This window comes from Cygnus atratus, chromosome 3 (genome assembly GCF_013377495.2).
Source record: "Cygnus atratus isolate AKBS03 ecotype Queensland, Australia chromosome 3, CAtr_DNAZoo_HiC_assembly, whole genome shotgun sequence".
Taxonomy (NCBI): Eukaryota; Metazoa; Chordata; class Aves; order Anseriformes; family Anatidae; genus Cygnus; species Cygnus atratus.
Window position 1 is genome coordinate 53,025,684 of NC_066364.1, and position 17,581 is coordinate 53,043,264.

Below are 17,581 nucleotides of genomic sequence, written 5' to 3' on the forward strand. Positions count from 1 at the left end.
AGAATGCTGTAAAAACGCTATTCAACTTACTTTCTCTCTTCCACATTGCCAAATGAAGCAGTAACGAATACTCAATAGAATCAGATTAGGCATTTCATAATCCTGAATCTACTTTAGCTGTGGGCTTTTCTCCAAGGCAGCCAGACTGCTACTAGCCTAGTTTAACACTAGAACTGGAATCTCTTCAGGATATGAGCTATTAAACTGAAGTTGCCATGTACCTTTCATTTAAGCATACCTCAAATGGCCTGCATCCAACTGGGAATCATATAAATTAATCTTTTATAAATATGTATTTGAAAACTCTACCACAGTTTTGTGGGAGCTGGAGAGCTGCTTCTGTTGTCATTTGCTCCTACAGCCAGAAACGTACGCAGAAAAAAAAGTATCTGGAAAGCAGAATGCAAATAAACAGAACTCACGTCTTCACTTCACTGGGGCTTCTCCTGCTCTGGCCCCTCTCTTTGTGAGAGCTGACTTTTGATACAGTTTAAAAAGACACAGAAATCATGGGGAGCAGAAAGAAATTAAAATAAAACGTGATTATACTAATTGGACAGCATGGCTTTCTCCCTTGTAATGTCTTTATTTTTGCTCTGCTTAAGACCTTTTCAGTTACTTTACATAAGGTATTTCCCACCCCTGCAGTAAAATACTGCACTGCAAACTAAGCCAGAATGAAACCTCTTACACCAATCGTTTGGCCAGTGTACAGCAGGAACAGTATCGCTATTCTATCACTATTTAATTATATCATACATTATATCACTATTTAAATCATGACTGCATTTGAGCTAGCATGACTAGATGGCAAATACGAGACAGGTCTCAACCCCAGCCCAAGTTACACGAGAGATAAAGACTCTGAGGTCTGCTGGGAAGAGACTCCCTGGGGAGAGATGGGCACCTCAGTAAGTAACCGGACTGGAGTTTGCACCAGAAACACATAGCAACCTTCTCAACCAATTTACAAACAGCTTTCATTCATTCATGCCCTGAGAGGTTGTGGAGTCTCCCTCCTTGAAGATCTTCAAAAGCTGCCTGGGCACGGTCCTTCCTGAGCAACCAGCTGTAGGTGGCCCTGCCTGAGCTGGGCGTTGGACCAGAAGGGCTCCAGAGGTCCCTTCCAGCCTCAGCCATTCTGTGAGTCTGTATACTCCTTCAGTTCCATTTTCTTCTTTTGTTTTTTATTGTCTTTCTTACACCAGGAGAGCATAAAAGATGATGCACGCGCACAAAACACATCTTTTTAATGTTTCCCTATTTCTACACCTATAAAAAATTGTAACGAACGGGAAATCAGTGTAAGTAAGCCGCACTTCCATGCACCTTAAGACAATTCATTCAACATAATTCATAAAACAGAGCAACTGAATGTAGTTGCATGACTCCACAGCAAGTTTTAAAACGTTTTGTATCACCACAGGTGATTCTGAGGCTTCCCTTTAGCATTTTACTATCCAGATGGAACAAGCCATTATAAACATAAATGGATTATGTGGCACTAAAAAACTTTGTACTCAGACTCTACTATTCTGGTTGGTGTCTTTCTGTACAATGGCATTACAGACAAAAAGCTTCAAACTTATTTTGGAAGAAGCAGATTTGAAGATCAGGAAAAAGAATATGCTCACAACTTGTATAGGAGCTCAAGAGCTTGTGTAATCATGTGAGAAAATATAAAGCCTTGCTGACTACTGTTGCATGCTTGATCACAGACACCAGGATCATTTACTATGAGTTGTCCTAACCTCTGAACAGAAGTCATTTTTCATTTTTTATTACCTTATTACTTACTAGATATAGCTATTAAAATATCCTTGCCCCATTTGTTTTAAAATTATTTATTCATTTGCCACTCATCCCTTGAAGACACTACGTGATTTTCTCTTTGTGGCTCATCTTAGCAGTGCCTTCCTTAACAGACAGGAATTCAGTGGCCTGAACCAAACCCTACAGAGCGGGGTAAGCATTTTAAAATATTTTTGAACCTCTAACTACATTACCGTATTTTCTTTCATAATCTTTTCCCTACCCTACCAAATCCATGCAGGAAAAAAGGTGAGACAAATTAATCCGTGATGAAACAGAGCTGCGCTAGCAAAGAGTGTAACCGCTTTCCTTCTTTTTGCTCTGCAAAGCACGAAACTCTCCCCCATCTGAAACCTGGCCAGCAAAACATGCCGTGCAAATGTCTCACGTCTGCGTGGATCCTGCACAGCTTCTCCGCATAACTGCCTCTCTCAAAATATCATTAACCTCATGGCACCCAGGAACAAAAATCCTGCAAACAGCCCAGCAGTCACAAGCCGAGTGAAAGATAAGCACCATAGAAACATATTTACTATTTACATACAGTCCTATAAGTCTTTGGAGGCTTCATACCAGATGCATTTTCTCACTGATGTTCTCATATGCTAAGACAGTTTTAAGCCTCTGTCACCCCACAGCTGTTACTATTAATCCGCTGCATAACCACAGGCTGTAAGCGTTATTTAAAAGGAGTGTGGAGAAGTTCAAGCACTCTTGCAAACACGGCCTGCATGCTGCAGCATGGACAGTGTCCCCACAAGCCTCCCTGTTACCAATCCATCATGCTACTACTTCAAAAAAAACACCAAAACCATTCAGCATTCAGATGCTTTCATATTTCTGATCAGGTATGCAGTGACAGTTGCTCTGGGTAGGCCACAAATATAAAAACAATCCTGCAACAGAGAGATTTCACCTTCGGGGCAGCAGGGCCGCCTCCCCTTGGAGGCTTTACCTCACGCGCATCCTCCATGTTGGCGGCGGCCAGGCCAGAGCGGGCCGAAGCTCTCTACATGTTTTGATCGATCTCGGCAAAGACACCAGAGCACAGCCAGGTTCGGTGGAAACACCATGTCTAATACCACAGAAATTACTCTAATTCACAAATTCCATTTTTCTATCATCAAGTGTTGCAATTCTATGGTGATCCTTAAGTAAGAACTATTGGCACGTTATATGAATACCACAAAACTTCTCGCAGGATTTCCTTAGCGTTCCTTACTTAACTTGATGTTTCAGAAGAAAATGTCATTGAGAAACGTATGAACTTTAACTCTCCTATCCAATCAATTAATACAAACACAGCACTAACAACATCATCTTCAGAAACACCTCTGGCACAAATATTTCCAACTACCCTTCAAGGCGTACAGGTATCTCCAGGAATAGGGGGTGCAGGAGCAAACAAAGTTCAAACCTTCTTTTTAACTAGCAAGAGGACTGTGGTACAAAGAATACCACTTTAATTGCCCACAGAAGAGTTCTGCAATGAAGATGCTGAAGACACTGTATTGTAGTTTACTTTAGATAAGTTGATTTTTCAGGTGCCTGTTTTTTTTTTTTTCCTCAGAAGTAGCCTGCTTGTTTTATCCATATTTTCATTACTATTTGTCTTCTACAAATTCCTCTGATGGCCTGGAGTTTCACCCTATGCCTTTTCACTGCCTTTTTTGAACTTCCAGCCATAATTTATACCTATCCTAAGACCAAATCCTTCCTATGTTTCTCCCAGATACATTTGTTCTGACAGGACTCAGCAGCAGTGACAGGTTATCCAAAGAACGTGACAGGTTATCCAAGAAACTTGGTGGCTACGTGCTCTAAAGTGCCCTCTATCTAGTTTTTTTTTTTTTTTGTCCTGATTCCCCCACGTTAGTTATTTGCATGCTAGCTAGATTATTTGCAGAAAAAACTATCATTTCCACAAAGTAATGACTTTGCCTACTCTGCAGATCTTGGAAAATGCACACATCTTTTGTCCCCCCCCCAACCTTTATCTATTTTTTTTTTCCTTTTCCTCAAGCATCGTTTCTTTTTGATGCAAAATTGCAAGCCTTCGATCATGTTTCACTACCACAGATCAACGACACTTTGTAAGTTAACGAAACATCAAACCTGTCATAGTAGTTCATGCAATTGTCTTGCCTTTCCTGTGGAATTACCAACTACTATCCTTGCACAAACCACTGGCACTAGAGCCTAGGCTACCTGATCAAGATAATGATGATCTGTAATTATTTTTATGGAGTTTAAGGGGAATCATTCACCTTATCTGACTGCCTGCCTGTTAAAAATACTTACATTCCCACACAGCTTTCTCTGTGTTGAGCCCAACAACTGAAATCAAAGCAAAGCATGTTGATTACCAGGAAGCTAAAATCCCACACTCAGAAGACTGAAACTGATGAAGTGACACTTGCCTGCAAGCTCTGGGCAGGTCTCTGCCAATGTCCCTTGCTGCAGAAGAAAGCAAAAGCTCTGAATGTCACCATGTCTGGGGAGAAAGTCAGTTCTGAGCGTCAAGCATAAGAGAACAGTGGTTCACTAAATCAGTCTGAAATGTCTCTCCTTCTGATGTTAAGAGGATGGGGGACAAAAGAAAACCCCAGAATACTTTCAAGCAATTATGCATGTAAAGAAACAAACCACTCTTTAAATCCCTCACAAACAGCAGAACAGTCCAACATCTATGCTCTTCTCTTATGAGTGACTGTTTCTAGCTCACCTACAGCCAGGTCTGTAAATCAGCAGCTCGCTTTCAGTTGGTACATACAGGCTGCAAGAAGAGAATACACCAACACTGTGCTGCCCGGTCTGTAACGGGAGAGGCTCAGTCCCTCACCAGATCCTGGACCCTTTCCAGCTCCCCCTCTCATTCCCCAGGAGCCCCTGGCTCTAGTGGGGAGGCTGCTCATTTCGTAGTCTCTCTGTCCTACAGACAGCAAGGGGCTGCTTGCTTCTGATGGTATGTAATCCCTGGGTCACTACCCTCCGCAGACTGACATGGAGAAGATACAATGCTGTGCTCTACCAAATGACATACAAGCTCACCTTGTCCTAGATGACTAGGACTCTACTTTTGAAGCCGGTCAGAATCCAGAGGAAAACTACAGGTGTCCTGTGACACAAACTAGAGCTATGAACAAAAAGAAAATTACAGCCATAACTGTGAAATATCAGCTGAGGGGGATCTTGATTTTAATTCTCTTGTATTTCTGTCCTTTGGCTCAAACAAACTTTTTTGAAAACTTGAGTCAGCACAAAGGACATGGGGTAGCACAGATACAACTCAGCTCCGTATGCAAGAGCCTGGACTGCCTTCAGAGATCACCATTAATAATAAATAAACTGTTTAACATACAAATTGCTTCTGCGCATCTCTCAGAACATTACTACAACATAAATGACCTTCACATCATTTTCTTGTATTCACACAAGACTAGCTAACCGCGCACACATGCTTAGGCAGACACTCATATCTACGTTTGTCTGGAAACAAGCCACATTTTCTTCAACCTGGGACCAACTCAATCTGTTCTCTAGAAAACCATCTTACCTTCCACTTACTCTAACATGAAAATCCACAGTGGCCAGAGAAGCATTTCCTCCCCTCAACTTTTAAGAGACTTAAATTAGCATAAATCTAAGACTCCTAGGCTACAAGTGAAGATAAAAGTCCAGTATCTTCAGACACTTCAGGGACTGCAGAAAACAGCCTTTTCTCTCACCAAAGCAATGTTAGTAACTTCATAATGAATCAAATGACAATTGATGCTCACCTTCAAAGGTTACTGAGAAATAGTTGCTTTAGGTGAAAATGCTTCAACAGATCTCCTCAGAATCAGGCCGTAAAGTATAATGTAAAAAGGGTCCCTCTGTAGTACCAATATTACTTATTCCACACTGCAGTTAAAGATAATACTGCTTTGTTTTGTTCCTTTAAGAAGTTGGATACTGATTTTTATGTCCCTTTGTTTTAAAGGCATGATCTCTTGGGACCACTAGTCCAAACGCGCAAAGTACTGATAGGAAGAGAGATCAGCAGTAAACAAAGTCTTAAGAACAATGCAAATACATTTTCCATAACTTGTAAGATGAAGCCAAAGAGCTCTGATACCATTGAAGCTCATGAAGAAAAAAAAATAAAAAAAAAAGAGATGGTCTCCAATTTTGTTATGCAATCAAGTCTGGTGGTGTTTTGTGTGTTTTTTTCTCCCTCAAATCATTTTTAAATGATTATTTTGAATTGCACTGAAGTTTGACATGTTAGCCTGACTCACGGGAGGTAAGCTAGCACTGATGTAAAGGGAGGCCAGGCAAAAGCATGTTCAACAACTCACTTGACTTTCTCAAATGATCTCCACTATTTAACCAAGCGGGTGTAAGGAACAAGCGGGACACATACCTATCTGTCTGCCCACAGAGGACGGCACCCTCACTTCCATGGCAGGAGATTTGCAACTCTTGCAGACTCCTGACAGGATGCATACAGAGCAAGCCGTGCCGCTCCCCTGCTGTTCCCATTTCTGCCAAATATTGAAACTGCCTAAAAACATTTAAATTCACAGGACAGAAAATGTTGCAGCAGCAGTTCCAGAGAAGGAGGTCTGGGATTAGAGCTGAGCACAACTACACAAGGCGGTACTGCAAAGCCAGGCACTGCAGAGGGGTGGCCTGTGGGAGAGGCACGTAGGCAGCAGGAGGGAGGCCTCAGCTGTCTGCTTCAGACACTTTGGGGAAGATGCAAAATCAGCTGGAGAGAATTCAAGGAATAATGAAAGCTACCAGAGGTCTAGGAAACGTGACCTGGGAGGAAAGACTAGGACATATTAGGAAAAGTTTTCTAATGTTTTTCTAATGTTTAAGCTCATTAATCAGCAAACTGTGCTACCTAGAAAGGCTGTAGACCATCTGCGACTGCAGGCTTTCAAGAACAGGGTACAGAGATCAGGAGCAATACCACTGCAGCTTCTCCTCCATGGCCTGGCACAAACATCAGGTAGGTCCTTTCCAGCACTACTTTCCCTCATTAGAGCCACAATTCAGGCTGTTATCTAAAGAAGAGCTGTTAGCATTCCATTCCATCGATATTACTAGTACTCACCTGAAAAGGTGAACTTTTAAAACTGCAAAAATGATCACCCTGTAACAAAACCTTCCCAAAAGTTTACCAGCCTAAGATACCTCAACCACAAATTAAGAGTGATCACTGATATCCAAAAAAGATAAGTCCGTGTTTTTCAAGGTATTATTGCAAGCAAAGAACACTTCACACAGCAAGGCACCCAAGAAGGATCCCTGCAGCATTACTCCCTGCACAGGACTCCCACTGTACACGTGCTTGCTCAGATCCAGGGTGGCAGAAAGCCTCAGTGTGACTTCAAAAATGGCATCAAATTGTCCCTCAAATGGACATGCTAATGCTGTAAATCTTAACAGAGCATCCTCAAATTAGGCAAATTACAGCTTTACGCTAGCAGTAACACAAACACTACCAGCTCACACGCAGTTTGATGTCAACAAATCAAGGCAGGCCAATTTGACAGGAGGCAAAGAAAACCTAATACAACTGTCCCAATGAAAACATTTAAGTGTAATTCAACTCTGGATGGAAAGCTAATGATTTAGCAACTGTTTTAAGAATGCAAATGTTATTGTGCCTCGAGGAATGACAGCTATTCACTAAAATTATACTTTTGTATCTACCTTTCCTTAAAAAGCAGTTCAAATGCCCTCGAGCTGTCTGGAAGAGAACACTGCATGCAGAGTGTTATTCTCAGCAGCTTATGTCATATGTTCAGATATTTGGCATTTATTCACATACCCCCCTATATGCGATCCCTGCCAAACAAATGGTGCCAATACCACACTGGAGACATCCACAGTGGCTGGCCAGTCTTAAAACACACTCACAATTGTACCAAAACACTGTAATTTCAGTATTGTTAATGTACTGAACAGAGTACACAACACGGAAACAACACAGAATTAGAACGCGATGCTGTAATTTTCTAAACCAACACAAACACTGTTGGCTCCCTCTGGTGCTAAATATAATGTAGTGTTACATATTAAACTGGGGGAGAAGTAAGACAATGACATAATCCAATTATTTTGTACAGTGGGTGACATTCTGGTAGTAATTGTTACAGCAGCAGATTTCCTCTTACAGACAAAACCCTTAAGACCCTTAACCCTTATTCACAGCCTGTACCAACAGATCTGAAGTGGAAAAAATGTGATACACACCTTTAGGAAGTGCCAACGTGCTCCTGTGCACACACACACGCTGGGCCTCCTCCCTCATGCCACATTTTCCCTTTCTGAAAATGAGGTCTTCCCCATTCTTTAAGAGCAGATTTAAAAACAGATTTCAGTCTCTGATTCATTAAATTGGCAGCAATTCCTTCCGTAGCTTTAAAGGCAAAATAAAACCACTTTTATACCCACCCATTTCTGCAACTACGTTCATTTATACTTGTTCAACTACACGTGTCAAATTGATTTTAAGTCATCTATTAGAAAATGTGATATTCACCACAGTGTATAGAACACATATCAAGCCACTTACTCTATTCACAAATGCAAGTGGCTGTGTTTGTTTTCTGTTTTTTGTTTTTTTTTTTAAATCCTGTTTTGCAGATGACACCAAGCTAAGTGCGTGTGTCGATCTGCTCGAGGGCAGGAAGGCTCTGCAGGAGGATCTGGATAGGCTGGAGCGATGGGCTGAGGTCAACTGTATGAAGTTCAACAAGGCCAAGTGCCGGGTCCTGCACCTGGGGCGCAACAACCCCAAGCAGAGCTACAGGCTGGGAGATGAGTGGCTGGAAAGCTGCCTGGCCGAGAAGGACCTGGGAGTATTGGTTGATAGTCGGCTGAATATGAGCCAGCAGTGTGCTCAGGTGGCCAAGAAGGCCAACAGCATCCTGGCCTGTATAAGAAGCAGTGTGGCCAGCAGGTCTAGGGAAGTGATTGTGCCCCTGTACTCGGCTCTGGTGAGGCCGCACCTCGAGTACTGTGTTCAGTTTTGGGCCCCTCGCTACAGGAAGGACATGGACGTGCTCGAGCGAGTCCAGAGAAGGGCGACCAAGCTGGTGAGGGGTCTGGACAACAAGTCTTACGAGGAGCGGCTGAGGGAGCTGGGCTTGTTCAGCCTGGAGAAGAGGAGGCTCAGGGGCGACCTTATCGCTCTCTACAGTTACCTTAAAGGAGGCTGTAGTGAGGTGGGGGTTGGTCTGTTCTCCCACGTGCCTGGTGACAGGACGAGGGGGAATGGGCGAAAGTTGCGACAGGGGAGTTTTAGGTTGGATGTTAGGAAGTACTTCTTTACCGAAAGGGTTATTAAGCATTGGAACGGGCTGCCCAGGGAGGTGGTGGAGTCGCCATCCCTGGAGGTCTTTAAAAGACGTTTAGACGTAGAGCTTAGCGATATGGTTTAGTGGAGTACTTAGTGTTAGGTCGGAGGTTGGACTCGATGATCTTGAGGTCTCTTCCAACCTAGAAATCTGTGTCTGTGTCTGTCTGTGTCTGTTCATGGCTTTGAATTTCCAGTGACACACAAACCTACCCAAGTGAGGTGATTTACATAGTAAGTACTATTCCTTGAATCGTTTTAAACAATAATTTGTTTGCAGCTTTTCAAAACTGGTAATATTTCTGATGCAAAACATGGGATTTTAATAATCTAGTCCTGAAGAGCTGGATTTCTGTTGCTTTTTTTGTCATTGTGGGGCAAGAAGGCAAACAGGCAGCAGGTTTTTGTTTCCTCCCCCCACCTTTACAACAAGGTAAAGGTGAAATAGCTTGATGAGACTGCTACATCCACAGCCTCTGTTTCCTGCATATTAACAGAGTTAAGCACCCCACACAGAACAAGGTGTGTGGTGCAAAGTGACATTCAACTCCTCCACCTCCTGGCTCCTGGCGCAATTCACAGCAGAAGTGCATTTTAACCTCAAATAAACTGGATAGCAACCATGCAGTTGAAAGGGCAGCTGGTGACAAGAGCAAGATAAGGGTGTTCCCGGGATGTTTCTTTTCATCCAACTCTTCCTTGTACCTGTCAACAGCAAACAGCTAAGGCCGGAGCAGCAGGGCTCAGAGCACCACCCTTCGGTATCCTCCTGCCATTTGCTGTGCCGCTCCTCAGCTTCCAGACAGCAGGAGGGTAACCCAGCTCTCCCAAGCGCCTATCCCCCTCCAGAATTAAACAAGTCTTGCTGACATCTTCCAGTTATCAGACAGTAAATTCAACAAGAGACATGTTTTAAGAAGACCACACCTATTAAAACTCTTCAAGAACTACAAGCATAAAGGGCTTTTTCGGCCAACACCTACTACCAAGACCTCTGTCAACAGCAGAATTCCTCTTCCACTTCCTAAAAGCATATGCAGCTTAAATACCATCACCTTGAATTCTAATTAACCAAAATTTAGCAGGCTTCGTACAATTATTTTAGGCCAGTATTCAGAATTTGAATTGGCTTGAGACAGGTTTAAGGTAAGACCAGGTAGACCAGTAGCCTTTTGGCCTCACAGCATGGCTGAGGCTGGAAGGGACCTCTGGAGATCCTTTGGTCCAACCCCCTGCCAAGCAGGCCCACCTAGAGCACACTGCACAGGATCACGCTCAGGTAGGTTTTGAATATCTCCAGAGAAGGAGACTTCACAGCCTCTCTGGGCAACTGTGACAGGGCTCTGTCACCCTCACAATAAAGAAGTGCCCCCTCATATTCAGCTGCAACTTCCGGTGCTTCAGTTTGTGCCCATTGCCTCTTGTTCTGTCACCAGACATCACTGAAAAGAGTCTGGCCCCATCCTCTTGACACCCTCCCTTCAGATATTTATACACATTGATAAGATCCCCTCTCAGCCTTCTCTTCTCCAGGCTAACAGGCCCAGCTCTCTCAGCCTCTCCTCATAAGAGAGATGCTCCAGTCCCCTCATCATCTTTGTAGCCCTCCTCTGGACTCACTCCAGGAGCTCCATGTCCCTCTTGTACTGGGGAGCCCAGAACTGGACACAATCCTTCAGGTGTGGCCTCACTAGGGCTGAGTAGAGGGGGAGGATCACCTCCCTCAGCCTTTTGGGAGCACTCTTCCGAATGCACCCCAGGACACCGCTGGCCTTCTTGGGCACAAGGGCACATTGCTGACTCTTGGTCAGCCTGCTGTCCACCAGGAACCCCAAGTCTCTCTCTGCAGTGCTGCTCCCCAGCAGATCAGCCCCCACCTGTACTGCTGCTTGGGGTTATTCCTCCCTAGGTGAAGGATCCTGCACTTGCCTTTGTTGAACTTCATAAGGTTCCTCTCCAGCCTATCCAGGTCCCTCTGAACAGCGGCACAGCCCGCTGGTGTCTCAGCCACTCCTCCCAGTTTTGTGTCATCAGCAAACTTGCTGAGGGTGCACTGTCCCTTCATCCAGGTCATTGATGAGTAAGTTGAACAAGGCTGGACTCGGTACAGACCCCTGGGGGCCACCGCTAGCTACAGGCCTCCAACCAGACTCTGTGCCACTGAGCACAACCCTCAGCAGACCTAGGTTGGGTCCCAAACATCATCTTGATTCTCAGTGCGGTGCCTTGTGTCTACCCTTGCAAAATACAGATAGCCTTGAAAAAAGATATTACCCGTATGTAAGTATTGTGAATACTCCATCTAATAATAAATATAACACTAACACTTTATACTGGTTCTCTGTTTCTAGGATTTTGGACAGCAAGTATGTACTATTTTCTCCATGAGTGAAATCATCAATATTTTTTGTCATAGAAAACAGTATTTCTTTATTTAAAAAAAAAAGAAAGAAAATCTTTTGCAAAATCCTTCCAAATATGCACTATCATTTTGTACTAACTTTAAGTGACACAAATGATCTATTTGAAATTATTTTATTTCATTTTCAAATCATAAATTTTAAGGCTTTTTTTTTTGCCCAAATGCAGGCTCAATATTTAAAAGAACACTTTCCCTGCGGTGCATTATTATGCTGCATTATTGCAACTTACATTGTGCTTAACTGTAACACCCAATGTCTACTTAAAGCAGATGACTGTAATATCACTAAGTGGTCTTTGCTCACTTCAATAGCTTTCAGAGCGTATTTTGCCTTTTCAGCTGAATGGAAAGGAATCACCTCAACTGACTTCCCCCTTAAATCCAGAAAGAACTGTATTCACTGTCTCTAAGTCATTCAGGAGTATGTTTTGTACGAAAAAGAACTAACACATTGCCATGGGATGTCAAAAAATAGCTTTTCTTCCTCAGGATGGACAGTATCAAGTAACATTAGCAGGTAACGAGGTTGCAAACTGTCACTTCAGTAAAATGAAACTTCACCCTTGACTATAAATCCGTTTTCAGTGTGAGAAGAATAACGTGAACTGACATTTTAGTTGCCACCGTATAACAAGCCTTCACGTAGAGCGTAAGTGCTCGGCAGAGGCACCAAAGACGGCCCCTGGCTATCATGCGCGACGTCCTTACAAATGCTGGTGACAGTCTGGGCACTGAAAGGAGGGTTGCATGTTATACAGCATTACTATTGATACGGCAAGCCTGGAAAAGCTGATGTGATTTAGACAGCCCCTAAGCAGCTGATCAAAAGACTCTGACAGAGGAGATCTATGCAACGGTTAAGGATGTTTCCATCTTAACTGCTTGTCCCCTTGGGAGATCCCCACCTCTGCAGCAGGGCGGGATGTTGTGCCCACGCCCCAGCAGTTCCTGCTCTGCGTACCATCGCCCACCACAGAGGCAGGAAAACGCACACTGGCACGTGCCTTAGCTAAGCTGGGGAAGCTGATGCTGACCATCACCGCAGTGACAGCAGAGGTACTGGTCGGATTGCTAGGGGTCGGAAACATCGTAAACCACTGCAGCTCCTTCTTCTGTTGCAACGGAGGAAGGAACAGACTGGGCATAATTCTGCTGCCAAGGAAAATCATGCCGAAGTTGTCCATCTCCACCCATTAAGGGAGAGTAACTACCAGATGAAGTATGAAAACATTCATCAGGATGCCTGGCATTCCTGTGATTAGCACACACCTGCTTTACACAGTTCTCCTCAGGCTATGGAGCAAAGTAGCAGTAAGAGGGCAAAACTATTTCAAGATCAGAACAACCACTCCTCTTTCAGCCACGAGCCAGGAGTTTATTATTAAAACACAGACTAAGCCAAACGATAATTATATCAAATATAAAAATGCCCTTCCTCAATGTCCTGCATCCAAACTGCAGCTCCTTATGACATCTGCTAATTTAGTGTAAGCTTCATTAAGCTCAAGCCCTTTAATAAAAGCATGTTTTCCTCACTAAGGCTTCATTTCATCATTAAGTTAGAACTTCAAGAATTCCAGAAATTACTTCAACGATACCAGAAACTTACAGCAGTGAGCCGCTGCCAAGGCCTATCTCAGATTGACACCAATTTCAATTAGAAACAATGTACTCCTTGACGTACTGAATTTAGTATTTTATTACCTACATAATTTGTATGAGCATTTAAATAGGATTTTACCACTATATGTTTCTGCAAAGACCAAGTTCTCAAAGCTTTACCAACTGGTTTCAAATATATTGCATTTCTCTGCTGGTCATGGAAAAGAAAATCAGTTCAATGCAGTTTACCATTTCTCATCTTGCATCACTCCCAAGACCCGTTTGCAAGCAGAAAGATGACTGATACAAACACGAAGACGTGTAAGAAGCTAGGCTGGGCAGGCTGACAGCAGAACTGGCTGTTGGTCTCACTCTCTCTTTTCCACTGCAAAGGCATCAGACCCCTAAGTACATTCCCAAATCTGTAAAAGACTTCTAGCAAGCAGCCTGCAGGCTCTTCTCTCCTGGCAAGGTCTAGGCACCACATATTTTGTGCATAAATATTTGCTGGACTGAAACCTAACAACTTTACTGAATAAACAGCTCTCCTGAAAGTCAGTTTCTACATTATAGCTTTTATGTCATCTAATCTAACAGATGCAGCAGGAGCAGCTTACTCACCGATCGATCACAATCTCTTTCTGTCTTAGCAGCCCCTCTTTAATTTTCATTAGAGATTCCCAGTTGCTGAAGTCCTGATAGCTGGTAGCTGGGTAACTCTGACGAGCTGTTCCAGTTGGAACCTGCATAAAACATTTCTATCATTAGCCTCCAAAACAGTAAAGGTAAATAATCTCCTAGATATTAGGGAATTTACAAAGTAGTCTGTTGTTTCAGAAACGTAACAATGCTTTGCAATTTAATCAGATTTGCTTTATATAAAAAAAACTGGATTTATAAGGACTTTTTTTAACAAACTTCAGCATCAGTGATTTAAACACCATTTTATCATTTCTCTACTAATGAATTCACAGCTCTGAAAGCAGTTTGAGATGAAAAGCTCATTTAGAACTTAAATACTTATTAAGGCAACAAACTTCTTTACTTATTAATGCAAACAACACAGAATGTTCGTATCCTGCTGCAATTATTCAAGTACTACAAACGAAATAGCTTTAGACTGGCTGATAACTTGCAGATAATGCTTAACATTCCTTTCACTTGTTCGACTCCCACCTGTAACTTCAGCATATAGAGAAAGAGAAATACTTTCTATAAGCATGTACATTTGAAATATAGAATATGAAAATACAATTCTGGTTAAATTCTAACTGTTCTCAGGAATAAAAATTTCGGAAGTAACAAATTTCAGACTTCCATTAATCTCCACAAAAGCCAGGCTGTGCATCTCAACACAAACTGATCTGAAGGTAACAGTCATACTGAATAGGAGCCAACAACATCATGGTTTAGAAGAGTAAACAACTAACGGTGATGTTTAATCAGGAGTGTTTTCATATTCGCAACATAAAAAGTATTACAAGCATTCGTGTCAGGAATTCACATAAGGTGGAAGGTTTAAGTTAGAACTACAGTGATCAGACAGAGGCATGCCAGCATCAGCTGCCATAAGCAATCATCTCATCTTCCACCATTTTATTCATCACTGGAGAAAAAGACTTCTCTTTTTATTATCTGGGAGTCACCTTGGACTATGTTTCTTCTATGTTTTTGGAAGGCAGCAGGAGAAGAAAGTGAAAACATGGCTCAATTTGGTTTTAAAAGTTTAAACAGACTTCTAAGGATATTTTTTATTTGCGTTGTTCTAAACATTTAAAACTTAATTTACGATTATAAAGAACTATATTAAGACCAAAACATAGCATCGGTTATTAAAATTAGGTATGTAATATTCGAGCACTATGCATTTCTTGTCAAAGCTCTACTGAATAGAGAGAAATCACTGCCTAAACCCCAGAACCACGATGCGCTGAAGTCATGAACTTCTTCTGACAGCTGTGGTCTCTCCACTATGTTGAAAGAGTATTTTTCCCCATTCAGTCTAGGTCAGTTCAATCCCCAGCTTGCTACTGATAAAATGAACCTGAAAAGGTAAAAATACATTTTCCCTCATTTAATTTATAATTTAAAACTAGATAGAAGATAAGATCAACTAGTTAAAGAACCTCTTAAGACTGTCACAAAAAAGAAATCCCAACAAATCCAATTGATCTGCTTCACAGAATACTTCCTTTGCTTAACAAGCTGGATAGATTGAGTAGTGTAATTAGTTAGGAATGATTAAAAAAAAAAAAAGAAACCAATCCCCCCCAATTCTACACATTAAACATTTAATGTCAATTATTGAGTAAAAACAAACAACAACAAAAAAAACAGCTAATGGAATACTATCAGTCATTTGTAAACAAAGGAAAAAAAAAATCAACACACACATCCAGAATCCAGCATGTAGGTGGTTTAGGGCTGATTGTGTACCTTGCTGGACAATATTAAGCATTATATATTATCGAAAAGGCAATATTGACATGAAAAACAGTTCCTTTTCATAGAATCATTTTGAGGAAAAGTAAAATGTGAAATAATATTAAAATCAAACTTTACCCTGAAATGGTTCACTGGTTGCTATGATTACTATTTCTTGCCCTATGCCCATTCATGATTACATCCCCCAAGCAATAAAAACCACTGAAGGCATTTGGAAATTCTCTTCAATGTCGTGCCTAAAAAAGGTTCCTCATACAACTGCTTACTGGAGTATATTCTATGTTTGAAAATGACGTGGGAATAAAACCTGTCACATCTGCCATTTCTGCTAAGTCCACTAAACCTACGCCTGCTCAGGGAAACTAAGAAGATGGTACCGTACTCTACTGGGAGGTGGGGAAAGGAAAAGCTAAGTGCTGCATGGATTAAGATCTACTACAAATGAGTTAACCGAGTCACGATTCTTCCTGTAAGTAAAACACATGCGTTATCTTTACAGATCTACAAATCTCAAATTAATTTTGTCTGCATTGCTGAAACCAGACCAGATAACTTCAAAGAAGTCTTTGGTTCTTACAGAATACCTTAGGATTGTCACATATTGTTCTGTATGACAGCTGTACTTGTGACTGGCTGAATTAATAGTCACCAGCAAAAAACTACTCCAGGGAAAGTCTCGCTTAGTCACACATGCCATGTCCTGCAGTATACAGTGACAACATCACTAACTATCACTGTACTTGGTGTCAGAAAAATTCTTCCTTTGCTTCATCCCACCATAGATAATTGTTTTTATACATCCGCCTCGGCAGCACTGGGTACAGTAAACAAGAATGAAACAGTCCTAAATGCTGTTGGATTAGATCCTTGCTCTATTTTCCCTACTCCTCTGAGCCAGAATTCCCATCTCCACCAAAAAAAAAAAAATCAACAACCCACAAGAGTTTGACAGGATAAACAGGAGATCTCTGGCATTATAAAGCCAAATCGTCCCATTCACCGAGCAAGGCAAATTTTGTCTTTTAAGACTGAACAATAAAAACAAACCTTCTTCAGAAAAGCAACTAAGAGGAGATATAGAGGGGATGAGACTCAATACAGTTATATAAATATGAACCCATCATAACTGAAAATATTTTGGAAGCCACCAGTGGTTTCCCTAGCAAAATATGTGAAAGCAAGCACATTGCCTATGTGCTAGCTTTAAGTAAACTCAACAGTTTGCACCACAACTAAAAAGAAAGCCTTCAACTTCAGTACAATAAATGACTGCACAAGAAGTCAATGAAATATTAAGAGTGCTGAAAAGCAAAGCAACACATTTTGCAAAGTTAAGAACTGAGTAGTATTTTGTCAATTAGATGCTCCTACGTTCTTAAAAAGTCTAATACATAAGGCCTCCTTAGCTGCTGATCAAGATGGTTTGCCTTCGGAATATATCTAATCTTACGGAGCATATGGCAGCTGGATATACATGTACAACAACCCGTAAAACATTATTTTACATTATCTCTACTGCCCATGTGCTTCAGGTCATCACTCTGAACAGACAAAAACAACAACAAAAGATCTGTTTCTGTTATCACGTTTCACCAATTAAAAAAAAAAAAAGAAAGAAACAGCTAAAAATACTTCTGAGTGCTGCCCAGAATAACATGACACTTTACTCATTTGTGAGCGCGTGGTGTTGACTTCCAAACTTTTTAGATGCTTCGAATGGTGTGGAACACACAGGTGGTCCGCTCACATTCGAGTGCTGTCTCTTAAGGAAATCAAACCAAATAATGAAGCAAGACACATTTTTTGGATTCGTATACAGTGAGCCATCCACAACTCCAAGTACTCAACTTGAATCCTCCACAATTACGGAGAAAAAAACAAACCACACACACACAAAAAGAACTAGCTTGAAACAGACGGCATTCTTTTCCATCTGCCCCATCCAC

General features: G+C 41.8%; 1 protein-coding gene across 5 annotated transcripts in view; it reads right to left on the reverse strand.

Moving 5' to 3' along the window:
* The window catches only part of CEP85L (centrosomal protein 85 like), a 146,142-nt gene that overhangs the window by 17,000 nt on the left and 111,561 nt on the right, over positions 1 to 17,581 (reverse strand). For all 5 annotated transcript variants that reach the window (XM_050710174.1, XM_035538394.2, XM_035538393.1 and 2 more), the window contains exon 4: positions 13,812 to 13,933. In XM_050710174.1, coding sequence (XP_050566131.1) covers positions 13,812 to 13,933 — 122 coding nt within the window. The remainder of the gene's footprint in view (positions 1 to 13,811; positions 13,934 to 17,581) is intronic.